The sequence below is a fragment of the Mus musculus genome, chromosome 15, assembly GCF_000001635.26.
Source record: "Mus musculus strain C57BL/6J chromosome 15, GRCm38.p6 C57BL/6J".
Taxonomy (NCBI): Eukaryota; Metazoa; Chordata; class Mammalia; order Rodentia; family Muridae; genus Mus; species Mus musculus.
In genome coordinates this window covers 66,460,579-66,475,416 of record NC_000081.6, presented here as the reverse complement: position 1 = coordinate 66,475,416, position 14,838 = coordinate 66,460,579, and the positions used below count along the sequence as shown (strand labels likewise).

The 14,838-nt window shown below is 41.3% G+C and overlaps 1 protein-coding gene across 2 annotated transcripts in view; it reads left to right on the top strand.

Moving 5' to 3' along the window:
• Positions 1-14,838, top strand: part of Lrrc6 (leucine rich repeat containing 6 (testis)) — a 121,064-nt gene that overhangs the window by 25,505 nt on the left and 80,721 nt on the right. For both annotated transcript variants that reach the window (XM_030248662.1, NM_019457.2), the window contains exon 4: positions 5,428-5,600. In XM_030248662.1, the coding sequence (XP_030104522.1) occupies positions 5,532-5,600 (69 nt within the window). In that variant the 5' untranslated portion in view covers positions 5,428-5,531. The remainder of the gene's footprint in view (positions 1-5,427; positions 5,601-14,838) is intronic.

Here is a 14,838-nt window from a genome sequence, read left to right as displayed (position 1 = left end):
TGGAGGAGAGAATGATTGCCTTGGCAGAGAAGGGTTGGTCACGGTTGGCCACCTTGGGACATGCTCATCTGTGACATGAAAAACGCGGTGTAATATTTTTTACATTTAGACCACATCTAAGCAAAGTAAAAACTTGTTTTTGTTTTAACCATTATGAACACATAGAGAGTCCTGAGATTTTCATTTTTAAAACCATAGCAAAACCCCAAACCATGACATTTTCATCTTGCTGGCATCTTGTGAATCAGGCTTTTCTTACATGAAAGAAAAATAGCATTAAATGTTTTGCAGAGCTTCCCAAGGTAAATGTAATATTAGTGTCAGCACAATGCATGGTTCTCACCTCGCAGGTAGCAAGAGATTATTTATTCTGAGCCAAGTAGGAGGGCCAGGGCCTATAAATAACCTAGAATGTGTCCCCCAGATCATGTGTCTATAGTGAAAGTGTCCATGAGCTCCCATGTCACTACATAAAGTCATGTACCAGATATGTTATGGGGAAATTAGGTCAGTGGGTTACAGCAAAGCAGAGAGAACCACATTGCAGGTTCTGATGCTGTCTGGCATCCGAGTTGCTGGAAGCTCATGATCTGCTAATTTCATACATTCTGAAGGTTTTTGCCTGGTAGTTGGAAGGACACTGGATCAGACACAGAAGGTGAGTGCTAAATGGCCCTGAAGGGACTAAGGATAGCTGAAGGCAATCTGGCTTAGTGTCTACAGTATCCCAGCTCTCCACAGTCACGAGGTGCTAATCAGTCAAGCAGCAGCAATCAATACAAGTGCATCCATTCCCTGGGGAGCTCCGTTTACAGTTGTCCTGGTGGGCAAGCATCACATCCCGTGCATTCAGAAGCCAGATGTGCTATGTCCCATAGACTAGGAACCCTTGTCCTTAGGATGATAGCGTTGAGTCTGAGTGGCCAGGACAGCCGAAGAGCTTGTCCTCCTGGGCGAGCAGGACTTCTTGAGACCACCTCGAAGATCAGAACTCATAACATGACCAGCGAGTGCTCATGTTGACCGTGACTATTTACTTATACTCTCCGCTTGCCCTTTATCCCATTTTCTTGTTAAAATTTAAAGCTCTGGCAGTACCCTAAGGTTAGACTTGGAGTTGCTGGTTCTTTCCATTTGCCCCTTACAACACAGCCCCATTGATGAAACCCTCTCTCTGTGCCCATCACCATTATCCATCTCTATTGTTTGGGGACCAGGGGCTGATCAGAAACTTTTGGTGCTGTTGGAGCTGGGACTTTTAGCCTTAAACTCATGTTAGTTTATTAAGTAGAGTCTAGGTTAATTTTACATGACAGCTCAGTTATTCTTTGATCCAATTTTAATCATACCCTTCCATGGGTGACTTTAATCTTGAAAATATATGATTTAATACACACACATGTAATATGTAGAAACAAATATACTGCTAAACCAAGATTATGGAACATTCATGTTTAAACCTAAAGATAAAACAAACCAAATTTATTGTCCTAAAAAAGACTGTCCCTTTCCACCATTGTGCATTCAAGTTCAGTCCAGCCTAGGCCACTCCTGGCTTGGTGGTGACAAATGCTGTTATTTAGGTAGCCAAATATGTGTTGCATAAGAGCTTTATCTTAAGAACTTTAACATGATGATGATGATGGTGGCAGCTGTGGTGGTGATGAAGATGATGGTCACGATGATAATGATGACAATCGTGATGAAGATGATGAGGATAAAAATGAAATTTGTAAAGCAGTAACACAGGCAGAGATTCTCATATGCCAGCTCAGAAATGCTTTTCAGGAAAGCAGATCTAAGTTCAAGCCTCAACTCAGCCACTCAAAAGCTATGAGAACACTGGTACTCTCTTGCTTCATATACTTTAGAGTTCCAATTCCTTCATGTGGCAAAGAAACAAACTAAAGGAAGCTATGTCTCAATAGACAATCCCGTCCCACGGTTTTGTAAGTCAGAATTTCAGGGCACATGGCTGATGGTTCCTGTCTTGCTTCTATATCAGCTAAAACTCTGATAGGTCAGTGAATTCTTGTAGCCAGAGTTTTCATTTGGCCTCTGAGAATCCCAGTGTTCTCAGAGCAGGCCTTAGTGTATGTTTTCTGCATTCCAACTTGAACATAAAAATTGTACATACTTAAGAAGTACCATGTCATACTTCATTCATGTGTACAGTGTATGCATTACTGAGCATCCCATACTCAGAGACAGTCAGGATTACTTCATTATGGATGCAGTCTATAAGTTAGGAAGTCTCTCAGATCAGACCAGGTACAGGGAGAGGGAACAGAACTAGATGCCAGCTTCCGTGATGAAAGCAACATCACAGAGCCAAGTGTCACCATTAGCAATCTGACCTTAAATAGCAGTTATCATAATCTTTTTTTCTTATAGGCACAGTGTTGGGATTAGATAAGGCACTACCATATAGGTTATAAGCACATTTTATGCCTGTAAAAGAATTTTGCTATCTTTTCACAGTTATATGTTATATTCATGTGTGTACTCATATATGTATGTGGGTAACTGGAGGTCAAAGGACACCATCAAATGCTCTCCTCTGTTGATCTTTATTGAGAAAGGCATTTTTATTGAATTTAGAGCTTACTCTTTTTTTTTTTTTTTAACTAGACCAACTGGCCAGTAAGACCAAACAATCCTCTTGTCTCCACTCCCCAGTACTGTGGTTGCAGGCATGCATTCATGGTGATGCCTAGCTTTGTATATGGGTCCTGGGGATTCGAAACACAGGTCCCTCCCACTGTTTCCGCAGTCCTTTAATGTTTTCATTAAAATACAGTAGTTGTAAAAATAGTTTTGCTGTGGCATTTCAACAGATGCATTTAGCACACGTTGACTATTTTCTCTTGTAGTAGGAGATCAGAGAAAAACACAGAAACTGTGTCTTAGTTTTCTGTCATTTTCATAAATTTTTCTTCTATTTGTATATATTAAATATCAGATATTGTCATATTGGCAATTTTTGAAATAACGACTCTCTAAGACCACTTCTGTTATCGCTTCACCTTGCTTGTTTTTCCAACATTGCCACAGCACACGAAATCTTAAATCTTAGGGTTTAATCTTAGTTTCTTCACCTTGAACATCAGGTCCCCATGTCCTGATATAGCTTCCATAACCCTCATTCTTAATGCTTTGGTAATAGTGGGATGAAAAGATAAAACTGTGTTTAGTTAGCCAGTTTTACATAGTTGTGTGTGTGTGTGTGTGTGTGTGTGTGTGTGTGCATGCATACACATGTATATGTGTGCAAGTGTTCATCTATGTGTGCCTGTGTGGAGGTAAAACATAAGCATCCAGTGTTTTCCTTCTTTTCCCCTCCCCTCCCCTCCCCTCCCCTCCCCTCCCCTCCCCTCCCCTCCCCTCCCCTCCCCTCCCCTCCCCTCCCCTCCCCTCCTCTCTTCTCTTCTCTTCTCTTCTCTTCTCTTCTCTTCTCTTCTCTTCTCTTCTCTTCTCATTTATCTCTATCTCTATATCTCTATTTGAAATGAGGTCTTACATTGAACTGGGTGCCTAGTGAGACCCCAGGATCTACCCATTTTTACCCTATCTCCAGTAATGGGATCATAATTGAGTACTGTAGTGCCCAGACTTCACGTGTGTTCTGGGGATGTGGATTCAGATCTTCATGTCTCCACATCCATAATTACCCACTTTCACACACTAAGCATGAAGCTAGTTTCATGTTCGTGCCAATATATTTTATACCATGGATATAATTTGGCATCAATCTAACAGTTAGTAACAGTTGTGTGGCTCTGAAAGACTTTGATCTATACTTAGCCTTGTCAGTGTTCTTCCCTTTCCTTGGCTGACCCATTATCTCGAAAGCTGTGTTTTCCTTAGTTTTCATCTGGCCAACTAACAAATCTCTCTGGTGTCCAACCTGCTCCATCATGACTACCCCTTCCCCACGTCCATCAGTGTCTTTACCCCTTCCCTCTCTTTCTTCTGCCATTGCCTTCTTCCACAAACATGTCTTAACCTTTTGCATCCTTCTGCATTATGCTAAAGACTTTCATGTATGTAATAAGCAAATCAGTTTTAAACACAATTTCCCACTGTCCAGGGAGCTCAGATAATAACAGAAGAAGATAAGTTATAAGTATTGAATCACATTACAAGAAAATATCAGAAAGGACAAAAGTCATACAGAGAATTTAAACATCAGAGAATATCTAAACGTCACAAAAAGAAGCAAAGGACAGTCAGTATCTAATTTGTCATTCTACTTTATATTTCCCCGAATTTTATATTTGAGTTAATAAGCAACTGATGGGACTATATTAAGAAATCATGTGAACATCCTGTCCCTTATCATACATTTAAGTAGTTTTTAATATAGTCAGTAATGATCCTGCAGTTCCATTTATTGCACATTCGTTGGATGATATTCAACTTTAATCAAGAACCTCACCTTCTGCACATATCTGCTCATTATTTCTTATGTCTGCTTTTTAGTTTGATGTTCACATTGTTCCAGGCGTGGCCAGAGCAGCTCTTACAAACAGACCAACTAGTCAGCATGTGCTTTTCTCAGTTTCTGAATACTTCCCTGCTTTGTGGCACATTAAGGTGTTGAGCTCTCTCTGTCATTGATCTACTTTTCCTTCTTTCTCCCTTCCACACGTTCTTGTTTTGAATGGGTTTAGAAGATTACTTTCATATTTGATGTAAAAGTTAGTAAGAACCAAAGTTACACTGCTCATAGTAGGTTTCATAGACAGAGATCTAGGAGAAAATTTGGGAGGAGGGATGTCATTCTTATCAGTGACGTAGCCACTGATAAGCTGCCCATTTAAAAGACCTCCTGCCCAGGACAAGGTGGAGTCAAGACTTGAGACCAAGGAAAGGTGATGGAGGAAGGAAAACCATCATGTAGTAATTAAGTTCCACTATGTACTTTTGAGAAATAGGATAACACTCACCAAATGGAACAAGGTTGCAGAGCTATGAACCTATCTGAGTCAAGGTCATTTTGCTGATGTGGCCACCAGAAAACAACAGAGAAATAGTGTAATCAAAGGCATGGGGTGTGGAGGGACTGTAGAAGTTTGGCCAACTAAGTTTACATAGGGCCGGGATGCACTGGCGGCATGGATTTAATTTTCAGAAACTGAAGGCTGTCGAGTTGGGCCGTGTCATTCACACAAGCATAATTAAATCACAAGGAAAGACAGCCTTTACTGAACTAAGCCTACAGGGGCTGCCATGTAAATCAGATTAGCCTTCCCCTAGTTCAGCAACAACTAGAAAGAGTTCAGAAGGAGGCATATGAAGGCACATCTAAGGAATGCCTATTGTGTTCTGGTATTAGAGAGTCCATTGAAGCTCTCAGGTACTGTACAAATTTATTACTACTGTCACCTTTGCCTCTTCTTTCTTCTTCTCTTTTCTCTTTAATAGGATGTGAGTGGCTGACAAAACTTGACTTGACTGTAAATTTCATTGGAGAACTGAGCAGCGTTAAAACCCTGACACACAATATTCATCTGAAGGAGTTGTTCCTCATGGGTAACCCATGTGCTGACTTTGATGGCTACAGGCAGTTTGTGGTGGTGACCTTACAACAGTTAAAGGTATGCTCAGAGTAAAGTTGTGAAAGATGGAGGAGATAAAAGGAAATACATAGAACGATGAGAAGAAACAACCACAAGAATTACTGGTTTCTTCATGGAATTGTTGGGCAAAAATTACTACTTCAGCAACTAGAATATTCTAGAGAGTAAAGTTACATTATTTGATTTCTTACCCTTTGATGTTGTTTTGAAACTTTATCAAATAGTTAAAAGGTAAGTCAATGATTTCTCTACCATCTCATCAAAATGATGAATATAACCATTTTCTGACTAGTTGAGTCATCTGTTGAAATATGCCCTGTAAAATCACTGACACTCACCGTTACCTTCCCAGAATTGAGAGATGGAGAAGAAACAGAAGGATTGCAGCAAGGCTAGTCTGGTCTAAACAGTGAGCTCCAAGCCACCCAGGCCTGTACAATGAGACCTGCTGAAAAGCAGCAAAAATAACCAGGCAATCAAACCACAGTAAACGGGTTGCCAGACCCCATCCTCAAGACTTCTGAGCAGGGTCTGAGTGATGTGCAGCATAAGATTTACACATCTAACAAGCCCATTGGTGATACTTCAGGACACTCACCTGAGGAGCACTGTTCTGTCCTGTCCTGTCCTGTCCTGTCCTGTCCTGTCCTGTCCTGTCCTGTCCTGTCCTGTCCTGTCCTGTCCTGTCCTGCTCTGCTCTGTCCTGTCCTGTCCTGTCCTGCTCTGCTCTGCTCTGCTCTGCTCTGCTCTGCTCTGCTCTGCTCTGCTCTGCTCTGCTCTGTTCTGTTCTGTTCTGTTCTGTTCTGTTCTGTTCTGTGTGTCTAGCATAAGCAGTTGCTTTCATATTTCACCTCTGTTCTCATATCAGAATAATAGATTGCTGACATGGAATATACCAGGGTTTCGTGTTCACATCAAATAGCGGGTCATTTCTTCAGTATCTGGGTATCTTGAATCTTGTTCACTCCTGATACTACAAGGAGATAGTGTTAAACAGATCTCATCCCAAGCCTGCAAGAATGCCTCCCAGGGCTAGGTGTCAGTCATGAACCTCAGTAGTTTTTAATCTGAACTTTTGACCTATATTCAGGGTTTCCATGATCCCCCACCCCCTTTTCAGTTTTAATTAATTCAATTGAACAGCTCACAAAACTCTAAGCACTTTCTTTTTTTTCTTTTCTTTTTCAATTTTTTAAAAAATATTTTTAATTAGGAATTTTCCTCATTTACATTTCCAATGCTATCCCAAAAGTCCCCTATACCCTCCCCCCCACTTCCCTACCCACCCACTCCCAATTTTTGGCCCTGGCATTCCCCTGTACTGGGGCATATAAAGTTTGCGTGTCCAATGGGCCTCTCTTTCCACTGATGGCCGACTAGGCCATCTTTTGATACATATGCAGCTAGAGTCAAGAGCTCAGGGGTACTGGTTAGTTCATAATGTTGTTCCATCTATAGGGTTGCAGAACCCTTTAGCTCCTTGAGTACTTTCTCTAGCTCCTCCAATGTGGGTCTTGTGATCCATCCAATAGCTGACTGTGAGCATCCACTTATGTGTTTGCTAGGCCCCAGCCTAGTCTCACAAGAGACAGCTATATCTGGGTCCTTTCAGCAAAATCTTGCTATTGTATGCAATGGTGTCAGCATTTGGAAGCTGATTATGGGGTGGATCCCTGGATATGGCAGTCTCTAGATGGTCCATCCTTTCGTCTCAGTTCCAAACTTTGTCTCTGTAACTCCTTCCATGGGTGTTTTGTTCCCAATTCTAAGAAGGGGCAAAGTGTCCACACTTTGGTCTTTGTTCTTCTTCAGTTTCATGTGTTTTGCAAATTGTATCTTATATCTCAGGTATACTAAGTTTCTGGGATAATATCCACTTATCAGTGAGTGCATATCATTTGAGTTATTTTGTGATTGTGTTACCTCACTTAGGATGATGCCCTCCAGGTCAATCCATTTGCCTAGGAATTTCATAAATTCATTCTTTTTAATAGCTGAGTAGTACTCCATTGTGTAAATGTACCACATATTTTGTATCCATTCCTCTGTTGAGGGGCATCTGGGTTCTTTCCAGCTTCTGGCTATTATAAATAAGGCTGCTATGAACATAGTGGAGCATGTGCCATTCTTACCGGTTGGGGCATCTTCTGGATATATGCTCAGGAGAGGTATTGCGGGATCCTCCGGTAGTGCTATGTCCAACTTTCTGAGGAACCGCCAGACTGATTTCTAGAGTGGTTGTACAAGCTTGCAATCCCACCAACAATGGAGGAGTGTTCCTCTTTCTCCACATCCTTGCCAGCATCTGCCGTCACCTGAATTTTTGATCTTAGCCATTCTGACTGGTGTGAGGTGGAATCTCAGGGTTGCTTTGATTTGCATTTCCCTGATGATTAAGGATGCTGAACATTTTTTCAGGTGCTTCTCAGCCATTCGGTATTCCTCAGGTGAGAATTCTTTGTTTTGCTCTGAGCCCCATTTTTTAATGGGGTTATTTGATTTTCTGGAGTCCACCTTATTGAGTTCTTTATATATATTGGATATTAGTCCCCTATCTGATTTAGGATAGGTAAAGATCCTTTCCCAATCTGTTGGTGGCCTTTTTGTCTTATTGATGGTGTCTTTTGCCTTACGGAAGCTTTGTAATTTTATGAGGTCCCATTTGTCTGGATCTTACAACACAAGCCATTGCTGTTTTATTCAGGAATTTTCCCCCTGAGGCCATATCTTCAAGGCTTTTCCCCACTTTCTCCTCTATAAGTTTCAGTGTCTCTGGTTTTATCTGGAGTTCCTTAATCCACTTCGATTTGACCTTAGTACAAGGAGATAGGAATGGATCAATTCACATTCTTCTAAATGATAACAACCAGTTGTGCCAGCATCATTTGTTGAAAATGTCTTTTTTCCACTGGATGGTTTTAGCTCCCTTGTCAAAGATTAAGTGACCATAGGTGTGTGGGTTCATTTCTGGGTCTTCAATTCTATTCCATTGGTCTACTTGTCTGTCAGTATACCAGTACCATGCAGTTTTTATCACAATTGCTCTGTAGTACAGCTTTAGGTCAGGCATGGTGATTCCACCAGAGGTTCTTTTATCCTTGAGAAGAGTTTTTGCTATCCTAGGTTTTTTGTTATTCCAGATGAATTTGCAGATTGCTCTTTCTAATTCGTTGAAGAATTGAATTGGAATTTTGATGGGGATTGCATTGAATCTGTAGATTGCTTTTGGCAAGATAGCCATTTTTACAATGTTGATCCTGTCAATCCATGAGCATGGGAGATCTTTCCATCTTCCAAGATCATCTTTAATTTCTTCAGAGACTTGAAGTTCTTATCATACAGATCTTTCACTTCCTTAGTTAGAGTCATGCCAAGGTATTTCATATTATTTGTGACTATTGAGAAGGGTGTTGTTTCCCTAATTTCTTTCTCAGCCTGTTTATTCTTTGTGTAGAGAAAGGCCATTGACTTGTTTGAGTTAATTTTATATCCAGCTACTTCACCGAAGCTGTTTATCAGGTTTAAGAGTTCTCTGGTGGAATTTTTAGGGTCACTTATATATACTATCATATCATCTGCAAAAAGTGATATTTTGACTTCCTCTTTTCCAATTTGTATCCCCTTGATCTCCTTTTGTTGTCGAATTGCTCTGGCTAGGACTTCAAGTACAATGTTGAATAGGTAGGGAGAAAGTGGGCAGCCTTGTCTAGTCCCTGATTTTAGTGGGATTGCTTCAAGCTTCTCTCCATTTACTTTGATGTTGGCTACTGGTTTGCTGTAGATTGCTTTTATCATGTACTCTAAGCACTTTCTTATATTTATTTGTTTACTATGAAGGATAATCCAAAGTACCCAGCTAAAGAAATGCACAGGTGTGATTTGGGAGAGGGAACCGGGAAGTCTAATGCCCTATCGGAACATGCTGCTTCCCAGAGATCTGCGTGTGGCCAGTTACAAGGAACTCCTTTGAGTGCTACCTTTTGGTTTTATGGTACCATTATGGCATACAGTCTGTTGAGACTCTTCCCCTTTCCTCCTTCAAAGGATAAGGAGCAGGAAGCTTCTGGAACAAGGAGTCTTATGATGGACTTAAGAAGTCAGGTGTGTGTGTGTGCGTGTGTGTGTGTGTGTGTGTGTATGTGTGTGTGTGTAAAAGCCTGAGAACATTTCCAGGGCCATCCTCAGGAACACCCAGCATTCCGCCACTCTTGAGGCCAGGTGTCTCATTGGGCTGAAGCTCATTAATAAGGCTAGACAGGTTGGTAAGTGCAACCCAGGGATCTCCCTGCCTCTACTTCCCTAAATGCTGGGAGTAAGCAAGTCTGGCCTTTTTATGTGAACTCTAGGGATCAGATCCGTGTCTCTCTGTTTGTGAGACAAGGCACTATACCAACTGAGCCAGCTACACAGCTCTAGAGAAGTTTGCTATGCTTTCCTAAACACAGGGGACATTATAGTTTTTTCTATGACTCACTTTGAAGAAGGAATTATAAGTGAGAGACAGTGGTTAAAACCAAGTTGTATATAATAATACACTCATATTTTGCCATCATATTCCCCAAATCTAATAATTTTAGAACTAATATTATTTGGAATAATTTTAAACCTAATATTTAGTAAAAATATGATTCCAGAGAAAGTATAAAACTGAGACTAGTAAGGGGGAAACTATTAGTTTTCATACAAGTCCAAAGTTCTTAGTCCATATGTGGCTCTAGGCTTTTGTTAACAAGACTATGGGCAGATATTGATTTTGTGGCATCCATTGGCTTAGTTCTCAGAGGCGTTTGTTCCTTTATCTTCGTGTTTTCTGTGGTTGAGAAATTGCTGGCTGCTGGATTCTAGACCTTGTCATATAAAATTTCCTAGCCTATGCAAATGAGTTGGATAATTGAATCTAGAATAAGCGGTAAATCATTTTAACACATAAGCTAGGCGGTCGTCATTGCACAAGGTCTTCCTAGGAAAATGAGCAGTGTGAGGCAGAACTTGCTGAAAGTGGAGCCTAGAGATGGAGGCTGTTGAGTCATTAGCCTGAAGGAATGAATCAGGGTTAGACTGGAACCGCAGGGTCACCACAGATGGGCTTGCCCATGCTGCTGTGCCCAGGGCAGAGTTAGGAGATGTCGCTATGTACTGAAAATGGCCACGAGTAGTGCAAGGTACTCTGGGAATGATGCCTTGGGTGTCCTGGACCCACACAGGAGACCGTGAAGCACATTAGAGGCAGGACCTTGGGGCTCACAGAATTGCCTCTCCTTGATTGTTTGGCCTGACACACCTGGCAATTGGAACACTAGGACCCTGCACTCCCTGTGTCTGACTCTGAGCCTCCACTCTCCAATACACACACACACACACACACACACACACACACACACACACACACACACACTGCTGCTGCTGCTGCTGCTGTTGCTCTGAGTTAATGTAAACCATCGGGTCAAGTCTTTCAGGAGACAGTCCACTCAGGTTTTACATCAGTGCCTGTGAAAAGTAGTGCCAGTTAAATGTGCTTACTGATACTGCAAAATGAAGCAAACCACTTTGGAATCTTAGGTACCGTTCCACCGAGATTTGTAAGGCTTGTCTGAAAGGGATGGTGGCAGTAGGTGTGTTGATTTTCTAGGCTTGCTGTATGAAATGCACAATCTGCCTGGGACTTAAATGACAGATTTATCCCATCGCTTATCCCATAGCTCTGGAGAACAAATGGTCCAGGTGAAGTTGCAAAAAAAAGAGGCTGAGGTGGGTCCCCCTCATGTCCTCGAGGGAGCGTCTAGGCCTATCTCCTAACTAATAGATCAGCCTGCAGTGCTTGGCATTCTCTGACTCATGCTCTCACTGCTCTGACCTCTGCCCCAATTTTCTTAGTGTGTTCTTAGGCCTCTGTTCCTTCCCATGGCATTCTTCTTGTAATGACACCAGTTATACGGTATTGCCCATACCACTCCAATATAGTTTTTTTTCCCCAAAATGAATAATACCAACAATGTCCCTGTGTCTTCCTAAGAGTCTGATTTTGAGGTCCTGGTGTTAAACTTCAACTCAGCCTCTCAAAACAGAGGCAGTACAAAGAGAGAAAATCTTTTGCAAGAGTTCTCCCCCCACCCCCTGGTCTGCAGCACTATAGTTAGTGAATGGCAGTGACCTTGATAGCACACAGCACAGTGTTACTCACAGTCCCACCCATTAGCTACAGGCCTTTTGGGTTAGTTTTCTCATGTCTAGATGGATGATGGTTGTTCCTATAGAGGATCTCAATGAAGCCCCGAGGCAAGCTCAGTTGCTTTCCTCTGCATGCACAGTTATCCCCAGTAAGTATGGACACATGCAGTTACCAGCAGTAAGTGTGGACCCAGGTATATTTATCAAGAATCATGGACCCGTGCACAGGCATCATCACTAAGCATGAACACACTGCTGTCCCAGCTTCAGGGACCCTGCCTGGAGGGAAGTGAGGAAATACTAAAGTTTCCATTGTCCTTGTTCTTCTTGACAAGTTTAGAAGGGTTTATTTGAACTTGGAGAAAATGTAAGCCAATTTTGAACCATGCCTACCAGGAATCTTCAAACAAATGAGGTCCAGTATGAGGTCTCTAGTCTGGAATGTAATAGAGGGATCTCTTGTAATGCTCTTAGGATCAGTATGACTGAATAAAGAAAACTTTAAAACATTTATAAAAACTTTGTAAATCAAATAGGCAAATGTGCTCCAGATATAACCAAGAACAGCACGTTACTTCCAAAGTTCATCAGAATCTTAGATTAAAGAATTCTATTTAGCCAGACTCTCCCACTCTAATCCAATAATGGATAGCCCATATTTACATTTATATTTTATGACCTCCTTTACATAAAAATACTAATATTTATTTGAAAACTTACATGATGTGCTTGTTTAAGAAATTTATTTTATTTTATTTATGGCATGATTTTATTCATTTTCCCAGCTTCACTAAACCTTAACTCTGGCATGAACTGAGTCACTTTTGGAAGTTGTACCACAACTGCTTCTTACCTTAAGTGATGGCTGCAGCTGGAGGTGAACTAGCTAACGTGCCCTCAGTCTTCATGGAAGGATGCTAGAAAAACAAACAAACAAACTAACAAACAAACAAACAAAAAACCAGTCTCTGCAGAGTCTGGGAACTTCTAATATATCTCAGTCCAAATAGCATGTAATATTTCTCAAGGTATATATTATGATAATCACTTTAAAGATAGGTTTCCAAGCTAAATATTAGATGAAAGCCAGAAATTAATACATCTTAAAATTAAAGATAGAGAAAATCAAATATCTAACTAGCAGTGTTTTTCTTTTTTACCTTGGCTGCCCGGAAGCTCAAAACTAAACCTCCAGATGCACAGCAGCTGCACGAGTCTCATGAAAGCATGTTTCCTAATCTCTTTATTAGCATTTTGATGTGTAATATGACTTATCCCATTAGTTAGAACTCTTATACTTTACTAAACTTGTATTTCATTAAATGCAGTTTGCAATATCCTGTTTCAGCAGATTAACACAAATTTAGTGCCTTAAAACAAAACAAGTTCACTTTAGTGTTCTGAAAGTCAGAGGTCAGAAATGGTTCCCTGGACAGAAATCTAAGTGTTGGTGGGCTATTAGTCATGGGGGGGGGGGGGGTTGGGGTGTGGAAAGGAGGAGGTATAGACAGTGTGTGCCTGCCTCTTTGCCTCCTCTAGAGGGCACCCATCCCTTTGTGTTTATGGCCAGCCACTTCCTGGGTTTTCAACATCCTCAGTCTTCACCTCCTTCCCCAACTCTGAAGCTTGTACCTGAGCCCCCAACTTTCTTACTTATAGGTTCTTTGTAAGTCAGTGAGAAGCCATCTGTTCATTCAATATTCTTAACTATATCACATCTAAGTCCCTTAGACCAGATGAGGTTACATTCACAATGCCTGGATCACAGGCACCAAAGACTTTCTCAGTCAAGAGCATCAATCTAAATCTCCAACCTCTTTCTGTGGAATAAGGCTGGGCTAACAGATCGCTTTGTACTGGAACCTTTGACATTTTGTATTTTAGTTAGCATTTTTGTTTCTCCCTTTTGCTAATGTATATTTGGGGGACATGCATGTATGTACTTATGTTTTCATGGAGGAATGTGCGTATGCAGATACAGGTCAGAGGACCAATTCAAGAGTTATTCCTCCTCAGGAACACCTTGTGTGTTTTTATTGTTTATTTTTTTAATTTATTTTTTAATTAGTTATTTTCTTTATTTACATTTCAAATGCTATCCCAAAAGTCTCCCAGACCCCCCCTCCCACCTCCCCTACCCACCCACTCCCACTTCTTGGCCCTGGCATTTCCCTGGACTGAGGCATATAAAGTTTGCAAGACCAAGGGGCCTCTCTTCCCAATGATGGCCGACTAGGCCATCTTCTGATACATATGCAGCTAGAGACATGAGCTCCAGGGGTACTGGTTAGTTCATATTGTTCCACCTATAGGGTTGCAGACCCCTTTAGATCCTTGGGTACTTTCTCTAGCTCCTCCATTGAGGGCCCTGTGTTCCATCCAATAGCTGACTAAGAGCATCCACTTCTGTGTTTGCCAGGCACCAGCATAGCCTCACAAGAGACAGCAATATCAGGGTCGTTTCAGCAAAATCTTGCTTTTGTATGCAATGGTGTCAGTGTTTGGAGCTGATTATGTGATGGATCCCCAGGTATGGTAGTCTCTAGATGGTCCATCCTTTCGTCACAGCTCCAAACTCTGTCCCTGTAACTACTTTCATGGGTGTTTTGTTTCCTATTCTAAGAAGGGGCAAAGTGTCTACACTTTGGTCTTCGTTCTTCTTGAGTTTCATGTGTTTTGCAAATTGTATCTTGTATCTTGGGTATTCTAAGTTTCAGGGCTAATATCCACTTATCAGTGAGTACATATTGTGTGAGTTCTTTTGTGATTGGGTTACCTCACTCAGAATGATGCCCTCCAGGTCCATCCATTTGCCTAGGAGTTTCATAAATTCATTCTTTTTAATAGCTGAGTAGTACTCCATTGTGTAAATGTACCACATTTTCTGTATCCATTCCTTTCTTGAGGGACATCTGGGTTCTTTCCAGCTTCTGGCTATTATAAATAAGGCTGCTATGAACATAGTGGAGCATGTGTTCTTCTTACCAGTTGGAACATTTTCTTGATATATGCCCAGGAGAGGTATTGCTGGGTCCTCTGGTAGTACTATATCCAATTTTCTAAGGAACCGCCAGACTGATTTCCAGAG